At 40.3% G+C, this 13,259-nt stretch overlaps 1 protein-coding gene and 1 long non-coding RNA gene across 10 annotated transcripts in view; one reads left to right on the top strand and one right to left on the bottom strand.

The window, feature by feature from the left end:
- LOC149126045 (uncharacterized) overlaps positions 1 to 1,990 on the top strand; it is a 295,022-nt gene extending 293,032 nt beyond the window's left edge. For both annotated transcript variants that reach the window (XR_016236059.1, XR_016236057.1), the window contains exon 6: positions 1,811 to 1,990. This is a non-coding gene — a long non-coding RNA (uncharacterized LOC149126045). The remainder of the gene's footprint in view (positions 1 to 1,810) is intronic.
- Positions 1 to 13,259, bottom strand: part of ADAMTS19 (ADAM metallopeptidase with thrombospondin type 1 motif 19) — a 220,139-nt gene that overhangs the window by 158,843 nt on the left and 48,037 nt on the right. For all 8 annotated transcript variants that reach the window (XM_051844182.3, XM_051844184.3, XM_089335839.1 and 5 more), the window contains one exon: positions 9,074 to 9,239. In XM_051844182.3, coding sequence (XP_051700142.2) covers positions 9,074 to 9,239 — 166 coding nt within the window. The remainder of the gene's footprint in view (positions 1 to 9,073; positions 9,240 to 13,259) is intronic.

Genomic DNA, 13,259 nt, shown 5'->3' with positions numbered 1-13,259 from the left:
GTTTGATTTAAAAAACTGATTTATTCATTTATGTGGAAGAGTTACAGAGAAAGGGAGAAACAGAGACAGAAATCTTCCATCTGCTGGTTCACTCCCAAGATGGCCTGACAGCCAAGGCTGGACCAGACCGGAGCCAAGAACCATGCTGATGGCAAGGGCCCAACCACTTGAGATCCATCTTCTGCTGCCTTTCCCAGGCCATTAGCAGTGAGCTGATTCAGAAGTGGAGCAACCAGGACACAAACAGGTGCACATATGGAATTCTGGTGTTGCATACAATGTCTTAACTCACTATGACCCCAACAAGTAAATTCTTTAAATTCTTTAAAACCAAGTCCCTGTGGCCAGAACGCATGGTAAAAATCTTGGCTCTGCCATTTACTGGCTTTGTATTTGAGGAACAAAATTCTCATCTCTCTACTTCTGTTAGTGTACAGGTAAAAATTACATAAAGAGATATGTGCACATGTCCATGCAGTTTGTTTAGTCCAACATCTAACTCCTATTAAAGGGGAAATGCGTGATAGTTATTGTGATGAATTTTGTCATAAAGAAACATGAAATATGTTTTCAGATAGCTCTATGGTTAGTTTGTCTCTTAAATGGGTACTCCTACACTTAAATGGAGTAAAATAGTTCTATCAGTATACACTATGCTCTCTGTAAAATTTTGATTTTTTGAAAGATTTGTTTATTTTATTTGAAAGGCAGAGTTACAGAAAGAGAGATCTTGCATCTGCTGGTTAGCTCCCCATAAGGCCACAATGGCCACAGGTGGGCCAGGCCAAAGCCAGGAGCCAGGAAATTCATTCAAGTCTCCCATATGGGTACAGAGGCCAAGAACTTGGGCCATCTTCCTCTGCTTTCCCAGGCGCATTAGCTGGGAGCTGAATCAGAAGTGGAGTAGCCAGTACTCAAGTCGACACCTGTATGGGATGCCAGTGTTGCAGGCAGTGGCTTAACCAGCTATGCCACAACCCTGGCCCCAAAATTTCTTTTAATAAACTAAAAGTAATGCATTCCAATTATCAAATAAAGTGAACTAAAATCTAGAGTAAATAGACACTGGTCATATTAAAGGCACTGACTGACATTCAGAACACAAGAAAATTCCTAAGGCAACTTAATTTTATTCATGCATTTCTGCATGAATCTGATGAAACCACTGCCTGCATCGATTTCTTTGCCTTCTGGGATAGTTTCCTTCATAAAAGAGGAAACAGAATTGCATTTCAAGGCTACAAAATAGAAAAACAAGCACTATAATCTCCTTCCTCTGTATCAGTAGATCACCACTGGAATAAGCAGTGGAGCTCAGAGGAAAGACAGACTGGGGCTCACATGACAGACACACAGAAAAAGGACAAGCACTGAGCTGCACCTGGGACTTAGGGGCCTAAATTCTGATGGGCACGGAAGATAAGGGAAAATAACACAGATCCAGGAAATGTTGTGACCTAATAGAACAAGGCCATTTTACAATTTCAGACTCATTAGGAATCATGGATATCTACTCCATTTGGCAAAGAAATGACTAGCCAGCCTGGTATATACACAAGAACAACAAAAGATCTCGTGGAAAAATGTATGTATCTCAATTTTACCAAGTAAAGATCTGCTTAATTATATTCCAAATAGCATACACCATTAGCAAAAACTAACAGAAAAAATAACTGTCAATGTCATAAAATTTTTTGGTTGTTCTTCATATTATCAAAATCTCATTTTACTCTGCTACTTTTCACAAAGATTATCATTTCCTGCATTTTTGCCTTTGGAGACTCAATTTTATCCCTGTTTATGTTCATAGGATCCAATGCACAGTCAGTAATATTGCTACTATGCAATGCAGACTTGCGGCCGGAACTTTATTCAGCCCTATTTGAGCACCCCAGTCCTCCAGAAGCGTAGCAGACAGACAGATGAATCAACATTTCCAGACTGTGGCACGAGCACAAGTACAACGGCAGCACTGGAAAGGGATGCGGAGGTAAGACTTGGGGGGTAGAATATCCTGTACACCAACAGACCACCCTCGATACTGCTGAAGGATGAGCAGTTACAGGAAAAGAAAGGGAAACCTTGGAGCAAGCCAGGATTCCTGGAGACTTCAACGAGTATGGTACACAGGGACAGAAATGAGAGCTCTCTTTGGACTCAAATGTTTCTCTATTTAAATATACACTGGAACCACATCTCAGAGTCCATGTTGCAATGGCAATGCCCTGTTTCCCAGCTTCAATAACTCTTACTGTATCTAGACAGGGTCTACAAATAAGCATTTTTTAAAAAATATTTTTATTTATTTATTTGCGAGACAGAGCTACAGTGAGAGAGAGGGAGAGAGACAGAGAGATAGGTCTTCTATCCACTGATTCATTCCCCAAATGACTGCAATGGCCAGAGTTGGGCCAATCCAAAGCTGGGAGCTAGAAGCTTACCCTGGAGGTGCGGGGTCCCAAGCACTTGGCCCATCTTCCACTGCTTTCCTACCCAGAAGCAGAGAGCTGGACTGTAAGAGGATTAGCTAGGACACGAACCCAAACTGGCACCCATATGGTGCCGCAGGCAGAGGCTTAGCCTACTATGCCACAGCACCCTCACCCTAAATAAGCATTTTAACAGAAGCTGTATGTGCTTTTATTAATATTATTTATACATGTTTAAAGGCAGAGTGAGGGCAAGAGAGAGAGACAGGGCGCAAGCGAGAGCAAGAGATCGTCCATCAGCTGGTTCACTCCTCAAATGGCAGCAACAGCCAGGGCTGGGACAGGCCAAAGTCCGGAGCCAGGGATTCTATGCGGGTGTCCCCTGTGAGTGCAGAGATCCAGTACTTGCACCAGGATCTGTTGCCTTCCTGCTGCATTAACACAGGAAGTTAGACTGGAAGTGGAGGAGCCGGGACTCGAACCAGCACTCTGATATGGAATGCCAGCATCACAGTGGTGCTGGTCCCACTGTGCGTGCTTTCAGTACAGAAATGACTACCTACCGTGAATGCTAAGGTAACAGCACGAATTTTACTCAGAAGGTCTAGAGAATCCTAGAAAGAAATATTAGCAAATGTACCTCCTAGAAAATGGGGAAACCAGATTATAAGAATATTAAACTGAAATCAAGCATATACCAAAAAATGCAATTAAGAGAAGTAATCCCAGTAAAATGTAAACTGGGTAGAGATACCAGGGGTCTAGGAGGGGTGTGATTCCCACTCTGACTTTACAAAAGATGAGCTTGTTTACTTCAGTCTTCCAGTTTCCTTGGTCTCATTTTCTTGGTGTTTAATGTAGGAATAGAAGCAATACCTACCTCAAAGCATTATAGAAAAAATAAAAAAGGGGCAGGCATTGTGATGCAGCAGGATGCCAGCACCCCAATATTGATGTGTCCGGTTCCAGTTACACGTATTTCACACTTAGAGCTATTTCACAGTTCTGGTCAGCTTGCTACTAAAGTGCTTGAGAGGAAACAGATGATGGACCAATTAACTGGGTTGCTGCTGTCCATGTAAGACAGCCAGATGTAGTCTCTGGCCCTGGCTGTTACGGGCCTGTCACTCTGCCTTTGGATAAATAAATGAATAAATCTTTAAAAAGCATAATACCTATAAACACACCTTCTGCTGGCATACAGTAAATTTAATAGAAATGTTCTTACTGTACCAATGCAGCCAAAATGATAGGGACAGAAAGAGATGATGGGCAAGATATTAGAAGGGAGAGAGAACGCATTGTGAGCAAATCATTCAGACTGAGGGGAAGAAAAGGTAGGGGCTGGGATGACAGTGTTGTGTCACTGCCGCTTATTTCTCTCTGCTGTTGGGTTTGTCTTTTATTTTCCAGTGACTAGGAAGATAGTGAGGGATATGAGCAGAGGAGTTTGAGAGCAAAGGTGATGGGTTCAACTTCAGATCTGTAAAGTCTGAGGTGATTGAGGGACATGGGAATAAAAGCTACTACACACCTGGAAGTCAGGAGATGGCTGAAATGGAGACAGAGTTTGGATCTTATCAGTGTGGGAAATTATGTGGAACAAGAAACAGAAAGAAAACAAGAGAATCCTGAGAAAGACAACATTCAGAGAGTGAACACATCGAGGCAGACATGACCATAGCGGAGACAGAGGCTTAACAAAAACACTAAAACAGAATCCAGAAGAAGAGCTGACAAAGGCTTCAGTCTATAAGGGCAGTAGACAGATCACGTAAAGTGGGACACACAAGTTTCTTTCCCTTATCACCCCAGCCAATGACAGCTGTGTTGGCCCCATCTGTCAGCCTTTTATGTCATTATTTTCATTTACATTTAAGTAGGTTACCTGGGAGATTCTCCACTTCTTGGTAGCCTCCATCACACAGGCTGACCACTGTGTGTGAAAATCATGAACATGGAACAGCCTTTTCATTGAGCGGTTTCCTTTGATGTTCTCACTGTCCTCAGCTCTGTGAGCCTGCTCTTCCTTTCCTAAACCTTGTGAACATTTTCTATCCATGTGCACGTGTGAAACACAGTTCATACTGTGAGAGAGGACGTCTGAAAATGTGTTCCAGTGCTCAGTGCGTGCTCTTCATAATGTGCTCCCAACACCGGCAACAGTCTGCACTCCAGTCTGCACTCCAGTTAGGGATGGAGTAGTGGCCTGCATAAGTCACTTTTTTTTTTTCTTTTTTTTTTTTTTTTTTTACTTTTTTTGACAGGCAGAGTGGACAGTGAGAGAGAGAGAGACAAAGGTCTTCCTTTTTCTGTTGGTTCACCCTCCAATGGCCGCTGCGGCTGGCCCGCTGCGGCTGGCGCACTGTGCTGATCCGAAGCCAGGAGCCAGGTGCTTCTCCTGGTCTCCCATGGGGTGCAGGGCCCAAGCACCTGGGCCATCCTCCACTGCACTCCCGGGCCACAGCAGAGAGCTGGCCTAGAAGAGGGGCAACCGGGACAGAATCCGGCACCCCGACCGGGACTAGAACCCGGTGTGCCGGCGCTGCAAGGTGGAGGATTAGCCTAGTGAGCCACGGCGCCAGCCGGTAAGTCACTTCTAAGAATGGAATGATCTCTACGGCGACGTGGCTCACTAGACTAATTTTTCGCCTGTGGTGCTGGTACCCTGGGTTCTAGTCCCAGTTGGGGAACTGGGTACTAGTCCTGGTTGCTCCTTTTCCAGTCCAGCTCTCTGCTGTGGTCCGGGAGTGCAGTGGAGGATGGCCCAGGTCCTTGGGCCCTGCACCTGCATGGGAGACCAGGAGGAAGTACCCGGCTCTTGGCTTTGGATCGGCGCAGTGCCGTCCGTAGTGGCCATTAAGGGAGTGGACCAAGGGAAGGAAGACCTTTCTCTCTGTCTCCCTCTCACTGTCTATCTCTGCCTGGCAAAAAAAAAAGAATGGAATGATCTCTCCACCCTGCTCAAACCTTGACTATAAATTCCATAAATCTCTTTTTAATTCTGAGTCCCATTCCTCTTCAGTGTACACTAATGGTAAGTGACACAAACTGATACTGTAACTTGCAGAAAAAGTCCTTGCCAGGACTCACAATTCCTTCTTTATTCAACCTGTGATTCCTTCTGCATGGCTGGTTAAGTGCTGACATTTGTCTTTGCTTTCCAGTTGATGCTTTCTCATGCCTTTACACTTTCACGTGTGGTCTGTCTTTCTTTCTTTCTTTCTTTCTTTCTTTCTTTCTTTCTTTCTTTTTTTTTTTTTTTTTTTTTTTGACAGATAGAGTTAGACAGTGAGAGAAAGAGAGACAGAGAGAAAGGTCTTCCTTTTCCTTTGGTTCACCCCCGAAATGGCCACTACGGCTGGCATGCTGCACTGATCCGAAGCCAGGAGCCAGGTGCTTCCTCCTGGTCTCCCATGCGGGTGCAGGGCCCAAGGCCACAGCAGAGAGCTGGCCTGGAAGAGGGGCAACCAGGACAGAATCCGGCGCCCTAACTGGGACTAGAACCCTGGGTGCTGGTGCCGCAGGCAGAGGATTAGCCAAGTGAGCCACGGCGCCGGCCAACGTGTGGTGTTTCTTTTCACTGAAACATCTTCCCCACTGACATATAACAATGTATGTGACAATACCCACATAGGTTTTTAATTGTCACACATAATCTCACTTGATTCTAAGGACAGTCTTCAAGTTCAGGTATCACTACCCCATTTTCCGTATTAGGAATGGGTCATTAGAGAGATAAAGTTAAGGAAGCGGTAGCATAGAGATGTGAACCCTGGCAGCCTGAACCTAAAGTCCATGATCTTAACCTGCACACCCCTTTCCTTCTTCTCCCCCTAGTCTTGATAAGTTTTACTTGATCTTTGAGAATCAAGTACCCACCCTCAAAAGCTTGAGTCTCTTGCAATTCTTATTACACTACAGTATACTTGCTGACTTACCAGTGTGTCTAAAATAACATATGCTTCACCTCTTGAGAATAGGAGCTGTGTCATTTAGCTCAACATTCCTGTAAGGAGACCAACTGTGCTTATGTTGCAAATAAAGAAGCCCAGGCTCAAAGGTTTAAGGGAATTGCACAAGATTACCTAGCTGGAGTGAGACCAAAGCCGAGCCCTGAACCTGAGGCCTCTGTCTGAACCTCATGTGCCCTCCCTTCCTCTACATCACTTATAAATAACACAGGAAACTCGTCCTAAAATAGGAAGATCTCTATTTGGGAAAATTCATGCAATCAACACATATAAACATTCTAATCTGCCAAAAACATTAAAATGATGAGAAGGGTAGAGTGGAAAATTCAGACTAAAGATAAGTGAATTTCATAATTCTACTTTATAGAGATAAATACCTTAACATTATTTAAAGTTGAGCCATGGTATTAATATGCCAACACATAAGCCTGAAGCAAGATAGGAGAGCTACAGTTGCGCATATCAGTTCAGACGAATGAATATTTATTTATTTTAAGAACTATTACTTCCTAAACTATTTTAGAATTTCTGGCCTTTAAAAGCATCTTAAAACAGATGAGCTTAGTAAATCATCTATGTGATCATAGCCTAACACTGCTTGCATACCAGTCCCTGAAACAAGCGAGTGAACATTAACATTCAACAGTCTCACCTTAAAAACCTATCAGAAACATTATGATTAATTTCTGCCAAATACAAACCCTGCAGTTATGCTTTATTAACTTAAGAAAACTGTTCTCCATGTATGACGGCATGCAAAGCCTACACTCATCCTCAGTGGATGTGAGTGATTACAACAGCTGAAACATACTCATCCAAAAGTAAACAGCAGACTGTCAGCAAAACTCACAAAAAATCTCTAAGTAAATTAAATCCAAGTTTTTGTTGTTGTTTTTATCATTTCACAAACCCAAAGTTTTCTTATCCTGTTTTCTACTTATTGCTAACGCTGTAACTTCAGTTGAGGTATCTTTATCTCCTTTGTATCTACAGTTCTTAGAATAGGGATGAGGGATATATTATTAAATTGACTTGAATATGTACACTGAATAGTGTGACAGAGAGACTCATGACCACTTTTAAAGATAATTCCTATACAGATTGATAACACAAGCTTTCATACATACATTTGAAAACACAGATTAATTTCATATAAATATATTCTAAATATTAACACATTGTAATCTTTATCTGAATCTGAACACCCTAGGCAATCAATGACATGAACATCTTATGACCTCTGCAAATGTTATTTATTGCCACAATTGACAACCTAAACTAGCCTCAAATGTCGTAACCAATTTTAGAATTGGCACCAACGACATTAAAATTTAGTCTTTAAACCAAAAATTCTTCATGAATTCACATGTCCTCTTGGAAATATTGCCCACAGTACTGAATATTCACTGAGATTTCTGGATTAGATGTCTAAAGATTTTTCCTAGGAAACCCTCTAATTTTTTTTAAATGTTGGCTGTGACTTTCAAGTTCTGTTAATGTAACAGAACTCTTTCATTTTCCTTAGCATTCCTGCAAATGTCACAGATCTCTGCCTAACGGAAGCAAGCAAGTACACGAAGCAGTCACCCTCATTTCACTTCTGTCAAGCACTGGCAGCCAAAAGAGATGAGGATTTGATGGCTGGAATGTTTATGAGCTTCTGAAAAACTCCAGACTTAGGGATTCAGATACTTATCTTAAAATTTTGAAGTAAAAATCTACTTTAAAGCATAAACCGTTAACCGTCTTCTAATTCCACTAATGTTAACCTCCACGATGACTTTTTAGATCGGTTAAAAAAAAATGATGCTTCTAGCCAAAGTAAAGAGATATCTGTGATGTTCTCACAGAAGTAGCCTAAAATAAGCTATGAGCTTATTTTGGTATTCAGTTTCAGGAGATGTGCAATTCTCTCAGTGCCATTTCTATTCCAGGGAAGTGAACAGGATCAAGAAAGGTATATGGCGTGTTATGTTAATCTCCAAGATCCTTTTTAGTTTCCATTCTTTGATATTCAAATGTAATCATGCTTCCAAGAAAACTAAAACTCTAAAATAGACTTAGTTAATTTTAACCAAAAACAGATTCTATATCATAAATAATGCTAGTAGGTAGTGTGGGGAGCAACTCGGACTAGACTAAGTTACTGGAATTAAGACTTATTCTATGCATCTGCTCTCCCACAATATGGCGCTGGGAGAGGAGTAAACAGCTTCTACGCAGCTGCCTCCAGTTCGACCAATAAACTGCAGGAGCTGCTCCTGATTGGAGGAGAGCAGCGTGCTTGGCGTGTGGGTAGCAGAGTTGGGATTGGTGGAAGAGGACTATAAAGGAGGAGAGAGACAACATACACCAGGAACATCCGGATAACATCTGAGCAGCCCCCGAGAGAGCCGGCCGGTGGTGGGCCACTCCCCCGCGGAAGTGGGGAAAGTGGCAGGGGGAACCGCCCCTCCACGGAGGTGGAGGGGTTGCCAGCCAACCCGGGAAGGACCAGCAGCAAACCCGGGAAGGGCCGAGCAGACAAAAGAACAGCGCAGGGTCCTGTGTCGTTCCTCCGCAAATGGGGGAGCGACAGGTAGATGAGAGGGCCAGAGTGATGGGCAAATGTTTTAAAGAATTCAGCGGACATCACATATGCAGTGAAATCCTTACAGGACAGGGCATTACCTGAAATGACACCACAGTAAGGACTGTGAAGGGCTGGCTTCTCTGTGACTTTTTCCTCCGTGGACCTTTTCTGCCTATAAGCACGGTGAGGGTGACCTGTTATGGCCACTGTATCATTGAGTGGCTCAATAAATATGAAGTCCTCATTGAGCTGTATGAACCCCATCTGCAATACATAACACAAAAAGACATGTAAGAAATGTCACTTAGAATGTACTTTCTAGGTTCTGCTACGTATGCAGTCTGCTTGCTTTCACAAATGTACACAGCCTTCTAGGTGAATAAATTTCAGCAACCCCTGGTAAGGCTGCCATCTTCCCACTTAGGAACTTCATCTTTATGTACTTTATGGCACTAGCATCAGCTCCATTTACTGAGTCCTCGCATGTGTGGGTGGGAGGCTAGATGCCAGCAGCATGCACAGTAAAGAGTCTGGAATGTTAAAGGCTCATTTTGGGAGACCCAAGGGATCACTTTCATGTACAGCATGTACAGAAACAGTGACACCGTTTTTAATTGCATATACCACACAATCCAATGTTTTGACAGTTACTATTTAATAAAGTAATCCATGTAACACAGCAAAGCAAGGAGACACAGCACGGAAATGAACCTACAAAATATTCTTACAATCTTTTAGTCAGCATTTTAAAAACCTTTGCAGAATAAACCAGAAAAAAAATGAAGCATCACTTACACAATAAACAAGTCATTTCATGTAGTGCCATGTTTTAAAAGGCATCCAGTTGTGGACAGAGGGTTAAAGATTGTAAAATATGATTATGGTCAATAAAAATAATGTATAGCAAGTAGCTATCCTTATAGTATTGAGGCTAAGCCTATTCACTTCTTTCCTCTGTTAAAATACAAATTTACTTGCAAGTAGAAAATAGTGTTCCACATGGAATTGTGACTTTATATTTAAATAATAAAAATTGAAAAAGATTATTAATGCTAGAAACAGCATATGATGTTATCTCTGTAGTATTTTTGAAAAAAAAATCACACAAAATGTGCTAATTAATATCCAATATGCTAATATTAAATTTCTTACTTCTGTTTTCATTAACAATATGAAATTTACATATAATTCACTTTAATTTGACCCACGCATAAGTAGCACTATAATAATCTACTTTATTTCTTAAGATTTGATATTTTTTCTAAATTGCAAATTAAGAAAAAGAAATATATCCTGAGAATGGATTATGTTTTCCTTGAAAGTATAGTTTTTTTAAAAATTTTGTTTCAACTATTAGAGTGTATTGCATTTTCTATACAGAAAGATCAGGCATTTGCCAATGATGCTTCATTTCATTTTGTACATAACTGACATCACAATGCAACTTAAATCTAAAAATCTCAATTTTAATTTTTGAATTTTTTACATCACCAATAAAATTCTCAGGTACTAGAATAAGCAAGTTCTCCATTTCCATCTGTCCTCCTGCCTCCTCTCTCCTCCCTCCATGTATGTCTCTCTCCTCTCTCTGTCCCTCTCTCTCTTACACACATACATGCACACACACACATTTCTGGTTACAGGATAATGTAAAAAAGATCCACTATAATTATTTTTAAAAAATATGAGGCATAGATATGTTTGGGAAAAATGTTTTTTTGTGTAATTTTAATGACTTCCAATGAGCTCTTTTAAGTTCCATATATGTGTTACTTTTCTCACACTGAAACTATCTTGAATTTTAAAGTGATTTTATGAAATCCCTAAAATTTTCCACTGTGCTTAACTTTTTGAGAAACAAGAAAATGTTAAACATAAAATGTGAAATAGCAGCCACTAAAGATGTAGTACACGTCCTCATGAGTTCAGCATATATAATTTCACATTATGTCTCATTCATCCAGATTGCAAACACATAGAAATGTATTATTCTTGTCTTTCACATTAGTTTAGAGATCCACTCAATATCTAAGGTCACAAATAAAACGGAGTGTATAGCTTATGATTAAAATCATAATTATGATGTTCAGTTTGAACTTACCAGGTAAATATGCTGAGGTTACCTAAATCACAAATTTGTGATTAAATATATTCTTTCAAGATATTAAAAACACAGCTACATTTATAACAAACCTTATAAAACTCAATTGCATACTAGCATATAAAATTTAAAACCTTAAGAAGAGATTTTAGGGGTTCATAGCTTACTGCTAGCCATGCAACCATGAGAAAATTACAGTGCCTTTATCTATACAAAAACTTTATACAGTGGTCTGAAAAAAATTTTTAAATACATGTAATGCTTTTATCATGGGGTTTTATATTCAATAAATACTGTTAGTTTTATTAACAAAGACAACCATAATAAACAAAACATTCAAACATTTGAGTGCAGACTGAACTCACAAGAGACCAAAGCATCAACATCTATTAATTTTGGTGTCTCCCTATTAGAACATTAAGTATTATTTAACATAAATCTTTTGGTTTTCATTTTGCTTAGTTAGGATCTAGAAACTTCCATAAAATTCTTGCATTAGAATTTTATCTATAGACATTTAAAAAAAAAAAAAACAAGGCTACTTTAAAAAGGAAAAAATGTTGGAATAATTATAATTATAAACAGTGATGCACTCATTAAACACATGCTTACTGTCTGACCGTGTGTGCCAGACTCAGGTCACTCTGCATCATATTTAGCACCAAGAGTCATAAGGTACCCACTCTGAGAGCAGGACCTTGCCCTCGGCACACTCAGCCTTCCCACGAGGCTCTGTGCCTCTCCAGACATTGGCTTAGAGTATGGCAAATGGCAGAAAACCTTGAAGTTCTGTGTATCCCACAGGAGGCTCACATTTTCCATTAACAAAATGGACTGTGTTATCCACACTGTGGTTTTACAGGGTGTGGAGTAACACGGACCCATATTAACCTCTGCACTGGCGCCCCCATGTCCCGCAGTCCACAGTTTGGCAGCATTTGTTTCAGTGTAAACATTACTCTCTCATATGTAGAAGGAAAGACAATATTATCTGAATTAACACAATACATTATCTAAAACAAGTGCAAGCTATGTAAGGGTTTTTCTCCTGGATTGTCCCTTTTAAATTTTTTCAGATTGATTTAAACTATTTGGAAGCATGTCATGACTACATATGGAAACAAATCTATGTTACTGGGGAAAAAAAAAAGACAATTTTCTTGATGGTTAAATGAAACCCAATGGCTTGAATATCCTAGAATAACCAGGCCACTGGTTATACACCAATGTAAGGCGTATGAAAACATTGGTGAGCCACTTTAGGCACAGGTGTCTTATTTGTAAGCAATAGGAACTGGCATCAGTATATGCTTATCAAAACATTTAACACAAATGTCTGATTCCCTGCATCATCTGAAATTCTATGTAAGTCTGACCTTAATTTCTTCAGGGTTTTGGCATGCGGGGAGAAGGGCGGCATAGTCATGTTCTAGTAAAGCATTATATAGTTTGAAATATAAACATAATGTAGGACTTGGCATAAATTGTAGTACCATATCTTTGTTTTGTTTTATCCAAATCAAACGTTATTTCAATATTTCTATAACTGGGAGTGACTTCTCACGTATTTCCATATTTATATCTACATATAAATTTGTGTGACAATATACTTCCTCTGCCACATATATCCTATTGTCTCATCATTCTAAAACATTTCTCCTGATGCATACCACCCAATGTTTCTCCAACCCTAAACAAAGATATGTAAGGTACAAAACTTTGATAAACTCTTGCCTACCTCCCCATTGTTATTTTTCCTATTCAGATTTCACATACACCTATAGCAAACAAATTTTAAGAACATATATCACATTTTAACATATTTCAGGATAACATTTCCTTGCGTTGTATCCTTTTCTTCCCAGAAGGTCACTCATGCTGTAAAGGGCTACCAGTTCTTCAAAATTAAGCAGATCCTCTCCTGTCTCCAAAGGAATCAATGTCCTGCCCAGCCACCTAAACCTGGTCTGCTACAGTTACTGGTTCAGGGCTCTCTGATTAGACCATGGCCACTGGAAGGGAGGGCTTTGGTCTGGTCCATATTTTTTATGAAAGGGTACCTTGCTTTTATCTCAATGGACTTGACTTATTCTCTTTTGTGATAAAATAAAACATCAACTCAGTGCTCTGAAGAGCATTGATTCACTCCACCTGGGGCACAATCACACTGCCATTTCTTCTAT

This window comes from Oryctolagus cuniculus, chromosome 6, assembly GCF_051225735.1.
Source record: "Oryctolagus cuniculus isolate XC-2025 breed Fujian yellow rabbit chromosome 6, ASM5122573v1, whole genome shotgun sequence".
Taxonomy (NCBI): domain Eukaryota; kingdom Metazoa; phylum Chordata; class Mammalia; order Lagomorpha; family Leporidae; genus Oryctolagus; species Oryctolagus cuniculus.
Note: the sequence above shows the minus strand (reverse complement) of the source record. Positions and strands in the feature narration are given on the sequence as shown.